The sequence below is a fragment of the Rhopalosiphum maidis genome, chromosome 3, assembly GCF_003676215.2.
Source record: "Rhopalosiphum maidis isolate BTI-1 chromosome 3, ASM367621v3, whole genome shotgun sequence".
Taxonomy (NCBI): domain Eukaryota; kingdom Metazoa; phylum Arthropoda; class Insecta; order Hemiptera; family Aphididae; genus Rhopalosiphum; species Rhopalosiphum maidis.
In genome coordinates, this window is record NC_040879.1 from 13,238,780 (window position 1) to 13,264,176 (window position 25,397).

A 25,397-nucleotide genomic window follows, 5' to 3' on the forward strand; every position below is an offset into this window, starting at 1 on the left:
TAATTTATTTAATACATCGTTTGGGCGAGTTATAAATATATTTTTATAAAAATGAATTTTTAGAGACTTAGGATTCTTAGTTAACTCTAACTGCCAACTGGTATGGTTAAAAATGCATTATATTGTTATTATCTTAACTATTTTTTTTTTTATTAGCATGGTATTTCATATGCCCATTTGTTTAATAAAATGTATTATATTCTTATATAAAATATTATAATAATATATTGTATTAAAAATCCTAACTAATTATAATAATTAATAATTAGCATGGTATCTCATGCCTATTTTTTTAATATAATCGATTATTGTTAATTTTCCGGTTTGATATTCTTCCCATGATTTTAATGTATAGTTTTGTTTTTTTTTAGTATTTTTACGTAATATATTGATTTTTTGTGTGTTGATAAAATTAATGTTTATAAAGTCAACAAATAGTTATCAACAATCAGCCGAAACGATAAAATAATAATATTGAGTTGAATACATTGTAGTAAATACGAATATAAAAATTATTGTATAGGTAAGTATGTTACTTCTCTATTATTCCCTGTATATATCCTTATATAATTTATAAATTAATTCGACTAAACACGATCGGTTAATTTCTCGCCCAAATGATATATGCTCTACTCAGGTAAATTTTGGTTTATTCGCCAAAATGAATGACGCCCGTATGTGGTAGTCGAACTTTTTACGGTCATGTAATTGTTTATTGATATACAACAATAGGGAATCGAATCGTACATATCTTTTAATGACCCGGGAATCAACTAATACATAACGTAGGTCTCGGGAATTATTCACTTAATGTACTAAATTGTAACCGATTTAGTAATTACTTAAGGAACCGTTCTTGTATGAAGCTATAAAAGTCGCTGCTATTCCTGTAACTATTTAATCAAAATTTAGTAAATATTCAATATTAGTCTGTAAACAATAAATTGTATATTAAATTGATGTACTCAAAAAATATTTAAAAAGTAACTTACAATTAGTGCCACGTCTAACTAAATTAACAAAGTAATATTACACGAATAAAATAAAATATTATTTTATATTGAATATTCATATACACGTTTTACATGGGTAAAAATGAAAATTCTTATTTTAAAAATCTTGATATACATGGTTCATTTACCATGTTAACACACACCATTGATTGTATAAATGTGCAAATATGCTTATGTGTATCAATAACTTATTTTTAGTGTATATTTCGCTAGGTATTATTTATTTATTATATAATTACTTAATCGATCGATATTTTCTTTGGGTTCGTTATAATCCTCAGCACCTTTAAATATAAAAAAAGTATATTTATATTACATATAGGTACATAAGTGCTTTTTTGGTACTTATACTTTTTTTATATTTCTATATATTAAACTACACTAAACTTTTTACCTTCCTAATTGTTATTATATTAGAAAAGAAACAAAATACTTAAATTCAGTTCATATTCAAACTACGTACAGACAACACGTTTCTTATCGAAAATGGCAATTCTAATATCTACGATAATAAACAAGTCTACGCAATCAACATACTCAAATAATTGTGGGTACTATTTTAATACTGTAGATACGAAAACTAAACAAAAATTACCAGGGTGTAAGCCCAAACACACGAAAAACTACCATTGAAAAGTCTATCAATTCGTCAAAACTCATTATGATCCACAAATTCAACTGTTATAGAAATATCTAATAAGATGGTACACTTGGACTAGAACCATTAGAAATTGCAAACAAACTTTTAAAAACTTGTATAACGGAAAGCTTCCCTCTAGCCATCAACAGACATAAAATTAAAAGTGTATAAAAAACTTACTGCAATGGGGTAAAATTTCAAGTTTATATTCTCCCCCGATAAATCACAGCTTATTATTTTCTTAAAAAAAAAAGCTTATACATTGTACCAACGTTAATGTGTTTAATACACATAAATATTTTCTTAAAGAATAGCTATCCCCAACAACCCAATTTTGATTATGTAAAACACAAATATTCCTCGAAAATAGAATATAAAATTACTTGACATAACATTTTATTATATAGACTACTATTGCGCACATACATGATGTTTGTCAATTGGCACTTTCAAAAGCAGCTCAGTTCACATTAATTTATAAATCAAACAGGGTCAACGCCACTATATAAAAATAAGATTGTAACATACATTAGAATAAACTACAAGAACAATAATAGCAATACAATTACAATGAGTACAATATAAAAAAATCGGATTGACCAATGTTAAAATAACAATCGAAATAACCTTAGCACTTGAACAACTACCTATGCCTCACATCTTAATATTGCTTATTTGCTTATTTGCCTTTCATGTACAAATGTACCAGATTTAAAATATTTTGTTAAAATCATTAAAATGTTATGTAGTAATTTCAAAAAATATTGTAAACTAAACAATTGAGACGCATATACATATATAATATAATAATAATAACAATATTTAAATTATTTACCAAACCATCAATTTTAATTAGATTTCTACAAAATGTGTCGATTAATCGTATAAAAATAAATACTAGTAAATCCAAAAAGGTAAAATTAATTTTGGATCAAATACTGTGAATATCCACGACAATCAGTATATTATTATAATATATCGGATAAATGTATAAGTAAATACTCAAATTTCTTAAGATCAGATGCTATGTAGACGATGGATTTAAGTTGTGTTCGTGTTGAGCAAATATCACTGGTTTTTAAAGTAATATAATTATTATTTGTATATAGTCATAAATTCATAATATAATATAAACACAAATATGATATACAATTAATGGTTAATTGACATTCTGCCAAATAAACAATTGAGATTCAAAAATGTAATGTAACTTACCATTAATGTGTTGATACATCAAATTATTGTTTGCCATAATTTCTGTAAAAAGTTAACTTTTAAATAACAGTAAATATTTATATTATTTTTAAAAGAACATTGTTTGGCGATTGCAAGAGGTGAGCTATTTCAGTACCGGACAAACGTGAGATTTATCTAACACTAAAATTGCTTCTACGAATGAGCCAGACATACACATTTTTGTTAGGCTTTTTTATATTATGATAATCCCAAAATAACTACCGTTCTCAATATCTTAAATTGTCTAACTGTATCATAGAATAGCATGAGAATATTCTACCGTAACGTGTATTTAGAATTGAAGTATTATAATTGTATATTTAAAAATAACATTATCTAGCTGGCTTTACACATTCTTCTTTATTGTCATAAATCTATATATTAATAATATTTTATATTATAACCTTAATATATCAGACAAAACGTATCGGTACTATCGTTTATATTAATTTGACTTGGGCAGAAACTTTTTGGTCGTCTTGTAAGATTTTCAAGTGACTATATAAACATATTACATATAGTAGTAATATAATTTACTACATATTAATAGTGATAATTATTATTGTTTCGCAGTTGTTTCATATGCTTTTCACATATTAGATAAATAATAGTCTATAATCTATACTTATTAATTAAATTGTATACATATTATAATATATTAATAAATAAATTCAATACACAAGTCGTGTATCAGGAACAATAGCGTATAGAATTAGAGATAGCGTGATGAGTAGAGCGCGGATTTCTATGCAATTTTATATTTTTTTCCTTTTAATATTTTTGGAATTTTGTCAGTTATCTCCACGAATCATCATAATTTGAAGCTAATAGTGAAATTTTTTTTTGCATATTTCTGCATATTTAAAGGTTATTGCATATTTTTGCATATTTTAGCAATATTCAAAATGTATTGCATATTGAAGCGAAAATTTAAAAAAATGTATAAAATAATATTTTGTTAAGTAGAAAAATTAAAACTAAATTTTATAGTCACTAAATAATAATTTATACATATATTTAGTTATAAGATAAATAATCGATTACCACGTAAACTTCAAATATGTCCCAATAACTTCAGTTGACGTCAAACATTAGTTCTCTGTCTTTAAAAATTTATTAATCGATAAACGACACAGCTTCACAGAAGAAAAGCTTGAAATGCATATGATTATTCATTTTAATGAAAAATACAATTTTAAAAATAAATTAAGTCCAGAAAATTCCCTAATTTTTTTTTATTAAGTATTTAAGTAACTAATTATTATAAGTTTTATTGTAAATTTTAAATAAATAAAAAATTCTTGTATATTTTTTACATATTTTTATAATTTGAACTGCATATTTTTTGCATATTTTCATGATTTTTACTGCATATTTCGATATTTTTAATTGCATAAAAATCCGCGCTCTAGTGATGAGGCAGCAGTTCTGAACCATGGTGGAGACGATCATGGATCGCAAGGAAGCTTTGGAGTGAGACAGAGAAAGGGATGAACACTTTGCGACAGTCTGAAGATTATCTTTCCCAATCTCTAGTGAAATTTATTTATGTAGATCGAATGGCTAAACCTAAGGTGGTTAGATGCCCTTCATAATCTGTATTTCTAATTTTATAACTGAACGAGTACAATAGTTATTTATTTGGCTCAATAAACGATGTGCCAGAGAGGCATCAGCGGGAAACTATATTTTCCTCCCTGTCCAAAATTCCAAAACGAAAAAAAAGACTATAATATACAACATTCACGACAAATGGATTCAAGATGATGTGAACACCCGCACAATTAAGCTTTAATTGAAGCTTACTTAATATTCTAATTGTTTATAATATACCTTTACTTTAGGAAATGTTTTATATTAGTAAAATAATCTTATTTTCTAACATAATAATCTAAATCTAATAATTTATTACTCTGCTTTAATATGAAATGTAAAAATTTAAATACATTATACGTATTCACACAAGTAATATGCACAATATTAATATAATATGTAAAATTATGAGTGGATAAGTAACTCATAACTTTATGAGTTATCACTTACGTGAGCATTCATAGTAGTCAACTAAAAAAACAATATATTAAATCTGGTACATAAAAAACAAAAATACTAATGTTCGGGGCAAGATTATCGAGTAAAATTTTTGAGACGTACAATTAATGGGGGGATGATGAAGTAAAATATGTTAAGATTTAAAAGTTGAAGAAGTTGAGACTAGTAATGTTGTACTTCCATAATTGCATAAACCATAATAGTACATGATTGTAGGTTGTTGATATTTGACATGGGCAATATGGTATGAGTACTCGGTAGGACAAAAATGTAATGTAAATTTTGTATGAAAAAATTGTAAGATATATTATTTACTAATATGATATGCCTTACGTTTTACTCCTAAAAAAAAAAATTAATGTCATTAAAACTATTTATTAATACAAAATGCTAATTTTTAGTTTTAATACTTTTATATTATGGTAGTTACAACTCATATGAAAACTTATAAACTTATATTAACTTATTAATTGTATATTTTAATAAATATATACATAACATTTTTTATGTTACCTCTATTGTAGTCCGCTATAAATTTATCTATTTGTGCTCTACTAGCTTTGCAATTTTTTTCGGACTTACCGCAGCTTACGATACTTGTCACTGTTAATAATATTACAATTTTAGAAGAAATCATTATTGTTATTTAGATTATTAAAAATAACAAGCAAATACTATTTTGTTGAAAGTTATAAATTTAAGTGAATATTTTCTGAACAGATATGCCTATTTATTCACAATCAGGTAAACTTTTTAACCATATGTTGTATTAATCTATACATTATACGGAACTGCAAACAACACAGAACCAAACAAACAAAGTTACACCTTGCCATGAACATTTTTACCTATTCCTTACGTATTGAATATAAAATGGAAATGATTTTAAACACACCTGGAAGGTAATCAAAAATATTAGGTGATACTTTTTGTTGTATCGAGGGCTGTTGGATTAAATTATGTATAGATTAAATTAACTAGCGATACTAAATAGTATTACGTAAAATCTAAAATAAGAAAGAAATTATCTTATAATTAAACAACCATACGATTTTATAACTAAGTTAAATAACATCATAAAAATGATATATTTGTCCAAAACTAAGTTAAGATAACATTTACGCAATATATTAACAAATAGTATAATTGTACCTATACTAATTAAGCACGATTTAACATAACAAGATGACTAGGTTAAAATCAAATTCTATAATATAAGAATCATGTAAAAAAACGAAGTGCTGAACAAAGGTGATGGAACTAGTGTTACTGAACGCAATCTCTTAGTGTTCGTTAATTTTATGTACGTCTGAATTCATCGGCGTATACGACATAACGACACATAAATGTAATAAAACCTTAGAGTAATAAAACTAATAAAATATAAAATTAATATAGGTACTAAATCAACGTCCGCCTTATCATACATATGTAAATAAGATACGCATGTTATTGATTGCGTATTTGATTCTAAAATCGACCACATCAGCGAACACATTTGACCAAATTTCTATCATTATTACTCGCTATATTGTTACGATAAATTCGTTTAAGTCAATTTATAGACAACTTTAATTATTTATAGAGTTATCGGTTTATCACTTTATCAGTTTACCATAGAATAAAATATAGGTACACATATATATCATCATTATTTAAAATATATTCTATGTTGTACAATATTATCATATTCATTAAATGAAATGATTTATGTATTTTTTTTTTCAATGAGGTTAAAAATATCATAATTAACCTATAATTATTAACTCGAATTTATTTAATATTCGAAATGTAACTGAGTAGCGGTTTTAAATATCCATAAATATGGTATAAGTAAGGTATAGACAATTAATAAAATAAATTTCTTTTGGAATCTATAAGAAATATAAAATACTTATCATGGATCTTTTGGCCCAACAGATTAAAATGATAATACATTAATTTAACAAATAATAATTATGCATAATACTTGATAAGTACAAGTATATAAAAAACCTTTATTAACATTAAAGTATAAATAATAAATATGACAAATGCACGGCCCATATAGTTGTTCCAGTGGCGTAATTAAAAGAGATCAAAGGGTGCGGTCGCATCCAGGCTCGTTTGTACAGGGTCCCAAAGTAATATAATTTTTTTCTATTAATTATTAATAAAAAATATTTTTTAATATAATATTGAACAAATCATTTTTTTTTAATAATTCAAAATCATCGTAAATTATCATTATTTTTTAAACTGTGTACCAAGTAGTCCGCATGAGTATGAATATTATTATATTACGTATTACGTAATATTATACATAAAAGTTTCATTGGGTTTGAAATTATGGAAGGCCAAACGAGTAGTGAAATAGAACAGCAACTATACAATAATTTTGTAGAAAATAAAATTGATATTGAAAAGTTTATAGGGATTGGATTTGACCGAGCTGCTAATATGAGTTGTGTTTGTAGTGGACTGCAAACATGTATGAAACATACTCAGCCATCACTCGCATTATACGTACATTGCACAGCTCATAATTTAAATCTTGTAATTAATGACTTAGTTAATTAAACATTTTTACGTAAAACTTGAATGCTTTTATTCATATTTTACATGTATTATTAAAATGTTGTCACAATTATAATCCGTGAGTTCTGTGACTGTTTCTCTCAAAAGACTGTGTACTATACGATGGTCTTCACGAAATAATTGTTTAAAAACGCTTGGTTTGCTTTATGTAGATATTTTAAAACTGCTACAAAAAACCGGATATAGACTTATTTAGAGCTTTTGAACTTCTTCAAACGGCCTTAAAAAATAAAAATAAATGCGTGATAAATTTGAAGAAGTGTTAAATTTATATTTTAGATATTCTTCTAAATGTCACCACGTCACCCGATTTTTCATTTTTTTTTTTTTTTGTCTGGTGGGTTGGGTTGTTTTTAAAGATTACGGGTTTTTAGCGTGTCTTTTAATTTATTAAACGTTTTTTTTTTTTTTACAATGTTGTTCCAAATACTAGTAAAACACTCTTATTATTTCCAATTTCATTTTATTTGTGATTTCAATTATAAATATCATAAATTCAGTTAAAAGATATTAATTATAATGTTATGTAACTGGTATATAATTTTTAATAATGACAATCAAAAAATAAATTGTAAAATGCAAAAAAAAGTTATTCATTTATTTATATTATACTACAATATGTATTAATACTTAAAAAAATCAATTGGCGTTTTAATTTATAATAATAATTTTAACTAACTATTTTTTTTCTTCTTAAGTATTGTAAAATGTTTTGAGCGTTGAGCGCAATTTGTATATAAAAAAGTAATTTTAGGCGCAATTGATAAACTGCTATACAGATTATTGATCAGAGAAACCTTTTTCATTTACTAAGTGTAAACTATACTAGAACTTATACATACATATTATCAAATTGTATATGCCATAACTTACAAACTTAACAATTTATTTAATAATACATATATTCAACATACAAGTCGTGTGACGTGTATAATCCACGCGCCTTAAGGACCAGCTACTCCCGTTAATTTGAGATTAATAATTCTATATTTTTAACAAGATTAAAGTAACAGAACTTTAACCAATTTTAATTTTGAATAAGATATTTGATTTCAGTTAAAAACAGACTGTAAATCGTTCGAAACACTTTAAATACTTTTAATCTTATTTTGTCGTGAACTGTTATTGAAAAATTATAAATATAAATTTTCTCGAATTATAAATGTTATACAATTAAAAATTAAAAATGTTCCGAACTATGTATATTTTTCTGATTTATTCAAATATCCTTTTCGGAATTAAAACCAGGCAATAATCAATAACTTTGATTTTGTCAAAACTATAAGCATTTGTATTAAGATGTTTACATTCGATCGAGCATACGACAGGTGCAAAATAATATTCAGCTGCCACCTTGTTCACAACTTAGGCCTTATATAGCACTGAAACACTTATATGAATCGTTCCAATAGATTTATTATTGAATGATATGGAAGTATAAAGTATAATAGTTAAAAATTATAAGTGTTTAGGTACACTACTATTTAAAGAACAAAACAATTGATTATATTATCCATCTTGACTTTAACTCCATTTTCACAATATTAAGATAAATAAATTGTGTACACTAGGTCAGCGGTTCTTAACCTCTTTATATTCGCGTACTACCTACACAGTTTGAAAATTATTACGTACCACCTGACCATTTTTTTTTACTTAATAATGTATACGTTTATGTTACATGTATAAAATTTTTTTTTATTAGGAATTACAAAATGATAGGAATTAAGTATTTAATGTACAAAAAGAAATTAAATTAAATTAAATATGTACAATTATTATTATTATTATTATTATTTTATTATTAACCAAATAAACCAAATAATATTTAATGTTAAATGTTAATAATGATTCATTCCAATTTTTTTTTATAAAAGGAGATTTTCTTCGCGTACCACCTATGAGCTTTCCGCGTACCATAGGTTGTGAAGTGCTGCACTAGGTGACAGAAAATCCAAAGTCTAAACGAAAATAGATAAACATTCATTTGTGTATCTGCTTTTATTCATTTTAAATTCAATTCAATTTTCGTATAAAGTAATAATATATTTTTTTTGATTTTGGATTGTATAATATTTACCAGAATATATTAAAAATAATAGTATAATATAGTGTATATTTATTATGGTTGGTAAATCCACGCTTTATTATAAGTTGCAGTAGGAAACTAATTGTACAGTAGAAAATATAAAATGTGCTGCTGACTAAACGCAAATCTGCACTCGATGAACATATAAAATATTAAGGAATAACTTTATTGTGTTAAATTTATTTGTTATAACGATTGTAAAAAAACTAGTTAATCGTTCAAATAAAACTAAACTTTTGGGTATCACAATTTTTGTTCAATATTATATCAAGTATATAGACTATTATAATAATAGTAGGTATAAATATAGCTCATCAGTGTAAAACCTGACTAATCGCAAATAAATAATAATAATATTAAAAACAGTTGATAGATTATGGCACGTAAATGGCACAACAATAGGGTATAGCTCATCAGTCGGTTGTTATTAAAACTTCGTGGTGACAAGTCATAACTTGGAAATGAATATAAAGTATTTTTTATCAAATTACCAATATTTTTGATAAGAAATTTAATAATTCGTACTTTTTCGTTTGTAATGACCACAGTATACGTAAATACGGTGACCATGCGTATAGAGATAATGATTATCAAAGATAGTAGAGATGGTGCCACATTTTTTGAATTGAAATAATATAAACGTTTAATGTCTAAACTTTACGTCATACTCCATACTCGTACATCACAACTCTATCAATTTGGACAGTGGTATTCTATTGATGGCAGCCCGGATTAAGATAATTTTGGGCCCGGGGCCATACGATTTTAGGAGCCCATAACCATGATCAAAATATTGGTGACCCACTAATAAAAATATTTGAGACAAAAAATAATTATATTTATAAATTTATTTCTTACTTTTAAATACAAAAATAAAAATGTTATTTGTATAAATAATTGTACATGTTTCTTTTGGCATACGAAATATACTATTATTATTATATCCAAATATTTCTAATTTAATAAAAAAATAAAACGTACTATTCGCCAAAGGCCCACTATTCTTTGATATACGTTGTGGGCCCATGGTCATGCTCCCTCACCCTTAATCCGAGCTTGATTGATGGAATAAATTATATTTTAATATCATCTGTTTACCTATCAAATTATAGCAACTACAAAAATAATTAATAAAATCTTACTTCATGGTAATCATAAGCAGTTTAATCTACAATCGCGGTCAAGGCTTACCCAGTTTTAAATATTATCGTTTTGTATTTCTTTAGTGCTATTCATTTTTATTATTTATTAACGTATAATTCTTTTGTGAATGTGATAAAGTAATAAGTGCAGGTAATAAAATAAATTATATGTATGTGGACTGTAGGTTTAATACAGTGTTGAGGTCCGAGCTAAATTTTTATACCATCTTTTCCTTGAAAATACAATCATTTTAAAGATCCTATACGACTTTTTCCTTTTGAAATTCTGGCATCATTGGTTTAATAACTATAAACTATAGAGCAATTAAAGATATCATTGTCATCAAAACGACGTAAAAAATTAGTGGAAAAAGATTGAGTAACAAGTTGATTATAATAAGTATATAAAAAATATTATACGTATATTTCTATAGTATTACTACTATCTATGTAGTATTAATATGTATGATAATAAATATTAATATGATTTGAAAATATTTGTGATTCTCTGTATAGTAAGCATAGAAAAAATAAATATTTCACAATAATGTATTGAATAAACTCAAATTATACATACAGATCATACAGGTACACACAACTTAGTAATAAATATAATTTGTAAAAAAATATTAATATCATAATCTGTTTAAGTATAATATAAATTAATTTTTATTAAAATGATAAAAAAAGTACTATATACTAAAATACTAAATGTCATTGTTTAGCAATTAGCACATTTTGCATTAAATTATTTATGTTTGTATATTAGATGTTCATGGATACAACCTAGGTATAGTATCTAATCTACATAATCAAGTTTTGAAGTAGATTACCTATGTATTGTCATGGTTAAATTAGGCATTATGTATTATTTATATTTTGTGTCATGTAAATTAACATTGCTACATTAAATCAATAAAAACTATAATATTTAGAAGCATATTTCACTAAGTTTTTGGAATTAGTTAGAATTCATGTAGATTTAATTTTGAAACAAGACATATTTATAAATTCAAAGGTTAGGCAATCCGTGACAAGTTAAGTTTACGTATAACCAGTATTTGTTAACACCTTATTTCAAGTCGTAAGGGCCCGATTTTTAAACACAATGTATTTTATTACACTTAAAATAATTCTGATTAAATATATGATCAACATTTCCTAATACATAGATTCTATTTGTATAGCTAATATAATCTTATTGCATATTAAGAAAAATATAATATTGTTATGATAGTTACAATACCTGTTAGATACAAATTCAATATGTTATAATGTTATAAACATTAAGTAAAATAATTTTAACCCTAGCTCAGTTATATAATTATAAATTTATAATTCTTTGTATTGATTAAATTTTAATTATTTTCATAAAAATACATCTTTAAAATTATACTAATATTATAAAGAGGAAAGCTTTGATTGTTTGTTAGTATTGAATAGGCTTATAGGCTCCGAAACTACTAAACCGATTTAAATTAAATATGATACATAGATAGTTTAGACACTGAAAAAGGAAATTGGCTACTTTTTAATATTAAAAAGGGCTGTAAGGGGTTGAAATAGGGGATGGTATATATTATAACACTGTAGTTGTGCGGTAAAAAAAAAATCTAAAAAAAAAAATCATCCAAAATAATTAGACAAATTTTTAATTTTTAAAATTTCTAAATAATACTGTACCTACAAGCAATATTTTCGTAACTTAACACAATACAGTTCTGCCGCAGAAAAACCATAAACATATTTCAGCTGGTACTTAATAAAACACGCACTCGATTCGACCTAGATAGTGATTTTTGGATGAGAGGCCACTGTATAGGTTCAACCATAACTATGCATTATATAATAACTCCCTGCGATCGCTATTAACATTTTTATACTAGTATATTCTATTAATATTTTAATACCAACATTTAATATAACTTTAGTAAACATAAGTCGAAACTAAGTTTTAAGTAAAATTTAGAATTTACTTACAAACTTTCGTATTATTAATATTTAACAAATTGTCATTATTGTTGCATTAAAATTGATATTCGATTAACAAATTTACCTGGAATATTTAAATAATTTGAGTAATTATTTAATGAATAATGAGTATTTTAGATTTTTAAAAGGGTTTATACATATTTATTATTTTATTAATTGTATACATAGTGGCAGGATAATTAATTAATTTTAGTTTTTAATAACTGTTTTCATTTTCACAGTAGAATGTTTTCTAAATTCTAATCTAATAGAAATTAATTCATGCATAAAGTTATATTTTTATTATAATTTATTAAAATAAAAGTAATATTAAAGCATATTACAATAATTTTCTGTGCTTTTTCATTAATGCAAATATACTTATTCGTTATTAAAATTGATGGTTTGTGCTATGTTGCTTTTTATGCTCAATATTGCCAAATTGCATAGCCGGTCTTCAGTCACAGTTGAGCGAAGGTATATACTTTGAGAAGTTTTAGCCGATTAAAACTTCTTTCTACAGTTGCACTGCTGTCTGGGGGGTGTATAAAATATTTTATACAAAATATATAAATATTTGAATATTAAGAAACCACGTCTCGAAATATCATGAACTTCAACTCTTAATTTAATTTTAATGGTTCAACTTCCTTATAAACATGATGGTAAAACAAAAAAATTGAATGGTAGGTATTTCACTTCTATATCCATTTCATTTATGTTAACTTAATAAAATAATAAATTTTTAATAGAAATAAGATTTTCATATGAGTTTTTTTCGACGTTTCTTTTGTACTTAACACTTCAAATTATTAATACTAACATAAAATTAATTGGTGTTTTTATTTATTATATAATAATTATAACTAACTAATACATTTTCCTAAGGTATTGTAAAATATTTTAAGCATTGAGCGCAATTAGTATATAAATAGTAATTTTAGGCGCTAGTAATTAGTCAAAATGGATAAAAATTAATTTGTGTATCTGCTTTTATTTATTTTAAACTCGTTACAATTTTCGTTTTAAGTATTCATATATTTTTTTTTGATTTTTATAAACTTTTACCCTCAATTTATTATTAAATATAATAATATTTACTAAAATCTCTTAAAAATATTAGTATAAATTATAAAATATTTATATAAAAACAATAGATAGATTGTAGCACTTGAATGCCGCAACAAAAGGGTATAGTTCATCAGTCGTTATTTAAGCTCCGTGCAGTAACAAGTCATATTTAGGAAATTAAAATAGAGTATTTTTTACTATTTAGAATATTACGCATTTTACATAATTAATTTAAAGACATATTTTTGTACATGTAAATTTTTTTTTTTTTTTTTGAAGCTACGTTGTGGTGAAAATCTCCCCCCGCCACCCTTAAAGTCACTATAATATCAATTTATTATTTGTGTAGCTGAAAAAAATCCACATAAAATAAAGCCTAGTTAAATTTAAACGTGTTTTTTTACATAATTTAGTTAATATATTTGTTTTAATATACATAATTATTATTAACTTATAAGTAAAAGTAAATACCACGTAGGTATTGTATACTGTATAGTATATGGTATATATGATTATATTTTTTAATATAAAAATTATTCTGTATATTTTATACTCACCTTTTTTTTACAAATTCAATAAATACTCTTAAATTAATAAATTAATAGTAATGATTTTATAAGCGATCTGTTATATTAAATGTGCTTCGTTTACGCATACGTATGGGATTATCAAATAGAATATAATTCCCTATCGTGATGTTGTTGTGAAGCTTGTGCATTGTAAAACAACGTGGAAAAACCGTGGACGTTTATTATCAATTCGAGAAATGTTCCATTAAGATGTAATACATTTTATAAACAACTAGTAAATGGAAATAGTCTTAAAATAAAATAAAAAAAGTTATCGATGTCGCCATAGGTTTTTTTTTTAATTCTAATCCATAATACTAGTATATCATCCACAACTATTGGCGTGAATATCTGCTCAAATACTACTGCAGATGGATCTACGTAGGATTGTAATAGGGAAAAGATAGTATAATAAATAATTAGAACAGTAGATTATACAAATAAAAATATTTAGTATATTTTGTAGACATTTAAACATCAGTTATAATGGAATAAAGTAAATAACACAAAATAATTAAAAAACACTCACAGTATTCTAATTCGATGGTTTAATCATATAAAATTTATTACAATAACCAAAACAAAATTCTCCTGGCTTTTTATATTCATCTAAAAAATAATAGGTAATAACATTAATTACAACTGTACCTACTACTGATTATTGGCTATTTTTGTATAACATTTAAGAGTTTTAAATTATAATCGACTTACTTTTTAACATTCCATGCATATATAAATGTGTAAAATGTATTGCTATTCCTGAAACTTTTTGATTATATTTAAGTTGTTATTCAATATTACTTTATAAACGACGAATTTTATATTAAATTTATATGTTCATAAAATATTAAAAACAATAACTTACATATTACGTCATCACTAAAAACTATATCAACAAAATAATAATTACATGAATAAAATAAAATATTATTTATATTGAATATTCCTCTACACTTTTTATATTGGTAAAAAAGAAAGTTAGTATTTTGCAATTCTTGATGGATCATTTATCATATTAATACATAAATGTGCCACGTGTATCTTTTTAAGGTTCCTATAATATATCGTATATATTTTCTATGTATTTTTACCAATAATATTATACCCTAACATCTCATTTTCACTTTATGCATAAAAACATATTTAAATAAAACGATTTAATTAACCATTATTATATTATTACTTCTTCTTTGAATAATTTCATTGTAGTTATCATAATCAAAAGCGGCATTATCTATAAATAAGGATATTTATATTACATAAACATAAATGCATTTTGGTACTTATACTTGTTTTATATTCCTATATAATAATAATAAATTACACAAAACTTTGTACTTACCTACTAATTATTAGAAAAGAAACAAAACACTCAAATTCGGTTTGTATTCAAACTATGTACAAATAACACGTTTTTTATCGCAAATAACAATTCTAATATCTACGATAGCAAACAAGTCGACTCAATAATTGACATACTCAGATAATTGTGGGTACTATTTTAATATTGTAGACACGAAAATTTAAAAAAAACGACCAGGCCGTAAGCCCAAACCCAAACACACAAAAACATGTACTCAAAAAAACTACCATTGAATCGCTAAAATTCACTAATAGCTACAAATCCAATTATTATAGAAATATCTAATAAGGTGATACAATTAGACTAGAGCCATTAAAAATTACAAAAAAATTTGGTTTTTTTTTAAAAAAACTTATATTACAGAAAGCTAAACTCTATCCATCCACAGACATAAAAGTAAATGTGTATAAGAAACTTACTACAATAGAGTAAGACTTAAAGTTTATATTTTACCCGATAAATCACAGTTTATTATTTTCTTAAAAAAAAGTTTTTCCCAACAACCCACTGTTGAAACTTCAAATTGCAATAACAACATGTTAAATAAACACATGAAACATATACCTAAAAAATGTATTGTTAGTTAAATTTACAAGTAATTACTCAAATTTCCTAAAATCAGACGTTATGGAAACGATGGATTTAAGATGTGTTCCTCTCATTGAGCTAATATCATTGGTCGTTGAAATAATATAATTATCATTTGTAATATAATCATAAATGTATTAATTTAATATGTAGTAAAATTTAAACATTAAAAAAAATACAGGTAACAGTTAATTGACATTCTACCGGATAAACAATTGATATACAAAAATCTAATGTACCTTACCTACTCCAATATACATTAAACCATTGACAGCCATAGTTTCTGTAAAAGGTTAACTTTTAAGTAACAGCAAATATTTATATTATTTTTAAAAATATACTATGTAGCAATGGCAAAATGTGAGCTATTTCAGTCACGGAAAAACGTTAACGCATATAGCTGCTGACGAGGGCTACAGCCTACAATTCACCTAATGCTAAAATTGCTTTTACACATGAGCAAACATACAATTTTTTGTTACGCCTTTTGATAATATGATTATCCTAAATTAACTACCTATCGTTCCCAGTATCTTAATTTGATAAACTTTTTCATAGAACAGCACGAGATTATTTTAACCGTAGTGCGTTTAGGAATGAAGATTTTTAATTATATATTTAAAAATAACATTATGAAACTGGCTTTACACATTCTTCTTTGTTGTCAAAAGTCTACATATTAATAATGTTTTATATTATATTTTTAACATATCCTACAAAAAGTCTCTATACTATCATGCATAATAATCTGACAGAAAATTTTCCGTCGCATTTTAGGATTTTCAAATTACTATATAAACATTTATATGTTACTATCAATTATTTACTAATTATAAATTTAATACATAAATTATGTATAAGGAACAAAGGAATTTTACTACTGTAGTCCTAATGGCTAAACCTAAGATAGTTAGATGCCCTCAATACTCTGTATTTGTAATTTTATAATTGAATAAGTATAATAGTTATTTATTTGGCTTAATAAACGGTTTGGACAGGCAGGCAGCACTGGCTATTCGATATCCATTTTTCCCTTCCTTACCACAATTCCAAAACGAAAAAAAAAAAAGACTACAATAATACACAAAATTCATGACACGCGGATTTAAGGCGGCATTAACAATCGCACAACGAGTTTCCATTGAAGCTTACTTACTATTCTAATTGGTTATAATTGTGTTAGCCTTTGGACTGGGAATTTTTTTATCTTAGTAAAATAAACTTATTTTCTAAGATACTAAGCTAAATACAATAATTAATTACGTTGTCTTATTAAGAAATTTAAAATTTAAATACATTATACGTATTTACACAAGTAATACGTACATAGTAAAATGATGTGTGAATAAATTATCGGTTATCACTTACGTGTGCATTCAAAGAAATCAACTAAAAAAAAATAAAATAAATCTGGTACATAAAATACGAAAATAGTAATATGTAGGGCAAGATTGGCTCATCAAGTTACCGAGTAAAACTCGGTTGGACATGACGATTTTGGGCCGTATAAGTCATAAGGGGATACTGAAGGAAAATATGTTAAGAGATAAAAGTTGAAGAAGTGTAGACTAAATGTTGTACTTGTATAGTTGCATATACTATAGTACATGGTTGTAGGTTGTTGATATTAAATATGGACAAAATGGTATGAGTACACGGTGGGCCGAAAATATAATGAAAATTGTAAAATATATTATTTACTAATATGCCTTACTAATGTAATCTAAAAAAAAAAAAAATTGAGAAGAAATTAATGTTATTAAAAATATTTATAAATACAAATTGTTTATAATATGTATTTGTAATACTTTTATATTATTATAGTTACATTTTATATAAAAACTTACATTTGGATCATAAGCAAATTTTTTTTGTACCTATATCTACTCATTTTATAGACTAGCAAAAATTAAAATTGTAACTTTTTAAACATTTACGATTTAACATTATCGAAAACTGGAACAAAATATGTATGTAATGTATTCTAAGTAATGCAACAATATACGACAGCATAAAAGTTTAAACATTATCACTTATTAGTTACTTAAGACCATTTACGATTTTAAAATTGTATAAATATATTGGCTTATGATGTAATATTTATATTTAAATAACTCGGTAATCCTATACGTTCTATGTTATATTTTCAGGAAAATCACAATAATTGAAAATAATATTTTATATTTATAAATATATATTTAAAATAGAAATCATCACTTTTATATAATGATAATATTTTGTATTTCTAATTTAATATTAGTTTTATATTATAATAAATATATATATGAATATAAAATTATTTTTTGTTACCTCCACCATTGGGATTTATTTCACCGTTGGAATTTTCATGATTGGAATCTTCGTTGTTGGAATTTTCATGGTTGTTATCTTCATCGTTTGAATTTTCATGGTTGGAATCTTCATGGTTGGAATTTTCATGGTTAGCATCTTCATCGTTGGAGTTTTCATTGTTGGAATAATCGCTGGAATAATTGCTGGAATAATCGCTTATATATGCATCGTAGCAATCATTGTAACTTATGATACTTACCACTGTTAATAATATTACAATTTTAGAAGAAATCATTATTATTATTTAGATTATTACAAATTACAAGCAAATACTATTTTTTTGAATGTTTTAAATTGATGTGATTATTTTCTGAAAAGATACGTCTATTTATTTACGATTACGTACCCATTTTAACCAAATGTTTTATTAATATTTAAATTATATGCAACTGAAACAACATAGAAGCAGGTCAACGCATTTAAATCTTGCCACACATATTTTTACCTTTTCTTTACACATTGAATATAATATAGAAACAATTTTAAACAACGCTAAAAGGTAATCCAAAATATGAGATAATATTTTTTGTTATATTGGAGACTGTTGTTATGCTTTAAATTATTTATGGATTAAATAAACTAGCTATATGAAATAATATTACGTAAAATCTATATTAAGAAAGCAAATATCTTATAATTTAAACAACCATACGATTGTTTAACTAAGTTTAGTGTAGATAGCATAACATCATACAATTTATATATTTGTCCAAAACTTATAATATACTAACAATAGTTTAATTTTACCTATAGTCAGTAAGTACGATTTAACAAATAAAGACGACTAGGTTAAATTTTAATTCTATAAGTGTGCCATGTAAAAAAACGAAATATTGAGCAGGAGTAATGATCGTTTATTACTAAGCCCAATATTTTAATAAAGTCTTTTAAAGATTACCCATAATTTTTATCGTTAATTTTTTATCGAGATAAAGCTTTTCACAGTTAAGTGTTTTTCGGTTTTTATACTACTTCTTGTTTCATATCTCATTTGTAATAAACTCGTTATCGATGCAATGATGAATTTTGTTCCTGTAGGCTGTAGTTACTAATGTCTCACTGCCTTAATAATCTGTAGGAGAAACAACTAAAAACCTCAAACCAGCCAGCTTTGAGTAGCTATAACTCACTAACGGTTAAATGAAAAATAATAATTTTAACGTTCAAATTCGTAAAAAAAAGTCCTACTATTTTATGACATTTTAAATATAGATTGTCAGTTGGAAATCAAAAGTTGATAATGATTTCACTATTAAAAGGATGAAAAACACAAAAAATGTTATATAGCTATAGAAAAGCACGAAACTAAAAATTTTGAAAATAAACCAACATTTTTTGAAATAATTAGTATTTAATGACAAATGAATCACCCTTTATATGCAATTGACAAATGATAGTGATATTTTAGACATTCTAAGCCCTGCAATTTTACTTTGCCCTGACCCCCGAAAGTCATCGGGACGGCCCTGTCAATCTGGATAATCACTCAAGTTTTTAAAGTGCTTCGTACGATTTATAGTATGTTTTTAACTGAAATCGGATATCTTTTTCAAAATTGAAATTGGATAAAGTTCTGTTACTTTACTTTTCTGTTAATATTGTCGAAACTATAGGTTAATTGATCTCAAATTAACAGGAGTAGCGAAACCGTTAAGGTACGATTATACAAGACTTGTATGTTGAATATATATATATGTATATATTGTTTAATATGTTATTAAGTTTATAAGTTATGGTATTACAATTTGATAAAATGTATGTATAATCTGAAGAAAGGTCAATTACGTAATCGATATATTTTATTGCGGAAGTATAGTATTTCTCAATTGAGTCAAAAAATTAATATATCTAGGTCAAATTGAGTACGTGTTTTATTAAGGGACAGCTGAAATGTGTTTGCGGTTTTTCTATGACAGAACTGTATTGCAAAAAAGTTAAGAAAATATTTCCTACTTATATTTGTAATAATATGAACTCCTTTTCAGTTTGTCTGAAGGTGTAGTAATTTATAGAAATTTGTCATAGCTATTTCGGATTGTGACTGTGTTAATACTATTTTGCATTACATTTGGAAAAAAAATCGTTATACGTTATTTAAAATTAAAACATCATACAAATTTTGAGTTAATTGTTATTCAGAATTTAAACGTTGTACAACTTTTGTAGTTATCGTTATTTAGAATTAAAATTTAAAATGGTTGTACGTAGGTACTTGTTTCAAAAGTACACAGGCCACAATTAATGTCCCTCCTTATAACTAAACTTATCTTCTCTATTCCGGTGTATAAAGTCAATTTCCTTGTTCCCTTGTCTAGCTTCCGTTTCAATTTCCAACACAAACCCACCCAGTGTCGTCGTCGTGTGATTAGTTGCCTGTTGTGCTTCATCGAATCCATGTGATATAGGAATGCGTTTTAGTTCGTTTATTTGTCGATGGTCAATAACTCTCGATCTTGACCAGCCGAGTGGTCCTTCGATCTTTTATTGCCTTTGCGCGTACATAGTTGTTGAATATTATGGCATCTCATATTCAAAAAAATGAGTAGCTGGTTACTTTCATTCAGTTAAGAAATGTACACAAAACAAAATCTCACTACTTTACCAAATATTACAAGAAACCCCATCATCTAATTTCTAGGCTGATATCAGGAAATTTCACATGTACCACTGTTAAAAAATTAATATATTCAAACTTCTGTGGATTCGTGGCATGGAATAAGGAATCAGGAGCTGGTAGATAACCCGTGTGAAATGTTAGAGAGAATGTATCTACCAAAACGTACGTGGTTGACAATGAATTGCATTCGGAAGACAGCGCATTTCAGAACCTACATATACATCAAACCATTGTCATCAATAGTTTTTGTAAAAGGCAATTCACCTTATATTAAAATTGCTTCTGCGTATAAGACAAACATACAATTTTTTGTTACGTTTAAAAATAACATTATGTAACTGGATTTACAAATTCTTCTTTGTAGTTTGTTGTCATTAATCAACATATTTATAATGTTTTATATTATATCCATTAATATATCATACAAAATGTATCGATAATATCGTTCATATTAATGTTGCTTGGGCAGAAATATTTCCGTCACGTTGTAGAATTTTCACTATATAAATAAATATAGTAGTAATATATTATTTATATTATTATTCAATTAATCTATAATATAAAAATGAATCGCAAAATGTGTTGGTAAGCGCATAACTCAACAACGCCTGGACCAATTTGGCCAAATATTTTTTTAAAATGTTCGTTGAAGTTCAAGGATGGTTTTTACGGCGAGAAAAATTAGAATTATTGCTGGGAAAACCCTAAAAATAGCCCTTTTCTTTTTCCCATACAAATGATTTGTAACTAAAACGTAGTCAATTTGAGCTTTATTGCTATGGTATAAAGTTCATATTAAACTAGCTGGTTTACCCGGCTTCACCCAGGAGGTATTCAACTATTATATATAAAAAAAAATGAGAATGAAAAAACTACTATTTTCTTATATTATACCTTTTTTATTTATCTATATATATATTGGCTTCGCAACTTCTTATCCAATTCTCATACAGTTTTTTTTAAATGAAAGAGGATATCACGGTTTTAGGCATAAATAAAGTCCGATAATGTTAGTCAATAATTAGTTATCTATACATATAATCCAAATACCACTGACTCACTGATCGCTGTATCTCAAAAATTATTAACTACTCAACGTAAGTTTATCGATAAAAATAATCTCATGCATCGCGCGTACACCAATACTCCTATTTTATTATAATGAACGATAAAATGCACACCGATAACATAAACCAATACACATACTAATTCTATTTGTAGAATTAATTTGGACTTGCGTATAAAGTTATAAATATAGTTTCGATTTATTCTTATCTACACGACGACGACGACGAACAAAAAGGATAGGTTGCAGGTAAAACTCGCGTTTCTTTTGTATTAGTTTCGGCACGCGAGATAAAATGCATCAGTTTCCACGTCATTACATCAGTCAAACAAAAATTCAACGTTGATGTGTGCTTTGAATGTCTTTGATAAAATGGGTGAATATGGAACAATCCAACGATTATCTATTTCAATATCTTGTTGATTTAATTTGACAATTGTTGATTTTCCATTGTCTGCTGTCGATCTGCGACGATACAATGGATAACCGTCATTACCAGTAATTGTTTCCGATATTAATGTGCGTGGATATCGTTTTGAACATTTACCATCCATCATACACGGTGAATTTTGATTAAGAGTTCCACAGGGACCATGTATCATGTTTTTGATAACTACCTCATGCAATCCAGGATCTACTTGTACATTAGGGATTTCAGCTGATATCACTGCATCAACTTCATTTAGCCTTATCTTTTCAACCAACCAAATCAAAATGTGTGCATGTGGCAATCCTCGTTTCTGCCACTCCACAGAATACATCCAGCAGCGTGTCTCACCAAACACATTATGTTTTACGATGAAATCCATTAAAGATTTCAACTTTTGTCTAAAGACTCTGGCTGTAATATCATGACGATCAATGGGTGATTGCCCAGAGAATAACTCCTGCTTGATTTCTATCCATTGCGGATTGCATGTAAATGTGATGAACAAATCTGCTGTACCATAATGACGAACATACGACATGGCATCTTGAGCATATTCGTGCATATGCCGAGGGCTTCCGATGTATGTTGCTGGAAGAATAGTCATCCGACCGACATTCTGTGCATTTCCATCAGTATTAATCGCATCTCGAAGGTGAATATACTCTTCAGATCGGAGTTTGGTTTGATTCAACCTGATGAATGTTAATCTCTCCGTTTCAATTTTAACATACATCTCAACAGCATATTTGTGATATAATCGCCGACATTTCAATATGTGATTATCTTCATTTTCCCGAATCATTAGGCGGTATGAATAATAGTTCATTGAACTGACTTTTTTGTTGGTTTCAGAACCTGTAAATAGATTTTGTTTTTATAACATTCAAATATAAAATTAAAATACATAATATAATGACTGAGATATTATCGCCATAGCTAAACTAATATTTTAGTTACCTGTAATGGGATTTATCATTTTTATTGAGAAATCGTAGCCATCTTCACCTTGCCAAAATATAATGGGATATTACAGTGCATCATATGAGCGGTGTGTTTCCTTTATACGTTGTAATTGATCATTCCGACGATGTAAAACAATATCACGGGATTCCAAGTTTTCTCCAACTACAACGATAGCAACTTCATCAATAGTTGGTGCATTAAAACGTCTTGTATGTTGACCTGCAGGTGTTTTATCAGCTCTGATTACAATTTTGTGATTATCGGATGGCATCAGATCCAGGGCAGTTTTAAACAATATAATCAATTGATTGTGTTGATGAAATAAAGTTTGTAATTGTTCTACAATAGACCTCTTTACTAAATTGTTATGTGCACAACGCAGATCAATTTCTTGTGGTGAATTGCCCATAAAATAAATTTGCAGGAATTTGTTGTCGCTATCTGACACTGGTAACAGTGAACCTGCTCTGTGATATATTTGCCCTTGTATCTGTAAATAAAAAAAAAATATTATGGTGTGGTATAAATTAATGGATTGTCAGTGATCAAACTTAAATAATATTTGATCTTAAAAAGTATATATTTAGTTTTAACTAATATCTATCAAATATAAAATATAATAAAAGTGTCACTGAAACTGAATCACCATATAATATGATGACTAAGTGATATATTTCGTAATGATTAAGAAATTGAAGATTAGTGACACATCTTAACTTTGGTGACAGAAAATTTTGTTCGCTAAAATAATTATGAGTAACTGCTATAATACATACCTTGAAAGTTGGCATAAAATTTTCCCGAACTACATTTGTTGCCCCAAATGAAGTCATTTGAAAGCAATTGTTATATTGTTGGATATGTGTCAAAAAGTGTATAGAATCTGTTCCTATTCCTGAAACCAATGAGTACAATGGTTCTGGTGGTGGATCCAATGGTATCAATTTCACTTTACCATTTGCGCAACACAATCCATTGGCTTCGTTTTTGTATTTTAATGCCTTACAGTGTGAGCAAACCGAGTTCATAGAACCAATAACAACACATTGGTAGTTACTGTAGTCAATTGACACATCGTAACTGAAAGCAGCTCGATTCAAACTTGCGCGATTATTAGTTGAATGTCGCGCTCGCGCTTCACGCGTTTGTGATATCCGAATTCTTTCACGTTCATTTCCGTCGTCACGTTCTTGTGCAGTACGATTAGATCGGTAATTAGCTTGGTTTGTAGCATTTCTGGTTCTTCTACCTAAATTGCTTCGTCTTATAGGAAGCATATCAAATATAAATTATTTTTTCACTAATCACGAACTAAACAAACACTAACTAACTAAACACTCTGCACAAAACACGATATACGAATTTGTTTCGTGTATCAGTTGACAAAAGCAAACTCAGTAGATTAGGTAACAGACAACTTTTTTTTTTAAAATTTGATATGACTTGAAGTCAAATCCTTTTAAGCCGTACGAATTGTTTTATTTATTTAAAAATAATAAAACACTGTTGGTAACGCGATTTTTGTTTGACTGATGTAATGACGTGGAAACTGATGCATTTTATCTCGCGTGCCGAAACTAATACAAAAGAAACGCGAGTTTCGGAACGCGACATTAAACTCCTCCAACTATGTATTCAAATATGTATTTTACCTAAAA

The 25,397-nt window shown here is 26.4% G+C and overlaps 1 protein-coding gene across 1 annotated transcript; it reads right to left on the reverse strand.

The window, feature by feature from the left end:
* Positions 1 to 22,666: 22,666 nt before the first annotated feature.
* Positions 22,667 to 25,016, reverse strand: LOC113559755. The gene is made up of 4 exons (XM_026965501.1): positions 24,516 to 25,016; positions 23,842 to 24,229; positions 23,734 to 23,781; positions 22,667 to 23,631 (listed from the first exon to the last, which is right to left on the reverse strand). The coding sequence occupies exons 1-4, from the start codon at positions 25,014 to 25,016 to the stop codon at positions 22,667 to 22,669; spliced, it is 1,902 nt and encodes a 633-aa protein (XP_026821302.1).
* Between the last annotated feature and the right edge of the window lie 381 nt (positions 25,017 to 25,397).

Bases quoted from the DNA above. Each gene is read 5' to 3' on its own strand.
- LOC113559755 (XM_026965501.1), bottom strand. From the start codon at position 25,016: ATGCTTCCTATAAGACGAAGCAATTTAGGTAGAAGAACCAGAAATGCT. The intron at 24,230-24,515 runs GTATGTATTATA...TTTTATTTACAG, and splicing joins ATTTTATGCCAACTTTCAAG to ATACAAGGGCAAATATATCA. The intron at 23,632-23,733 runs GTAACTAAAATA...ATCTATTTACAG, and splicing joins AATGATAAATCCCATTACAG to GTTCTGAAACCAACAAAAAA.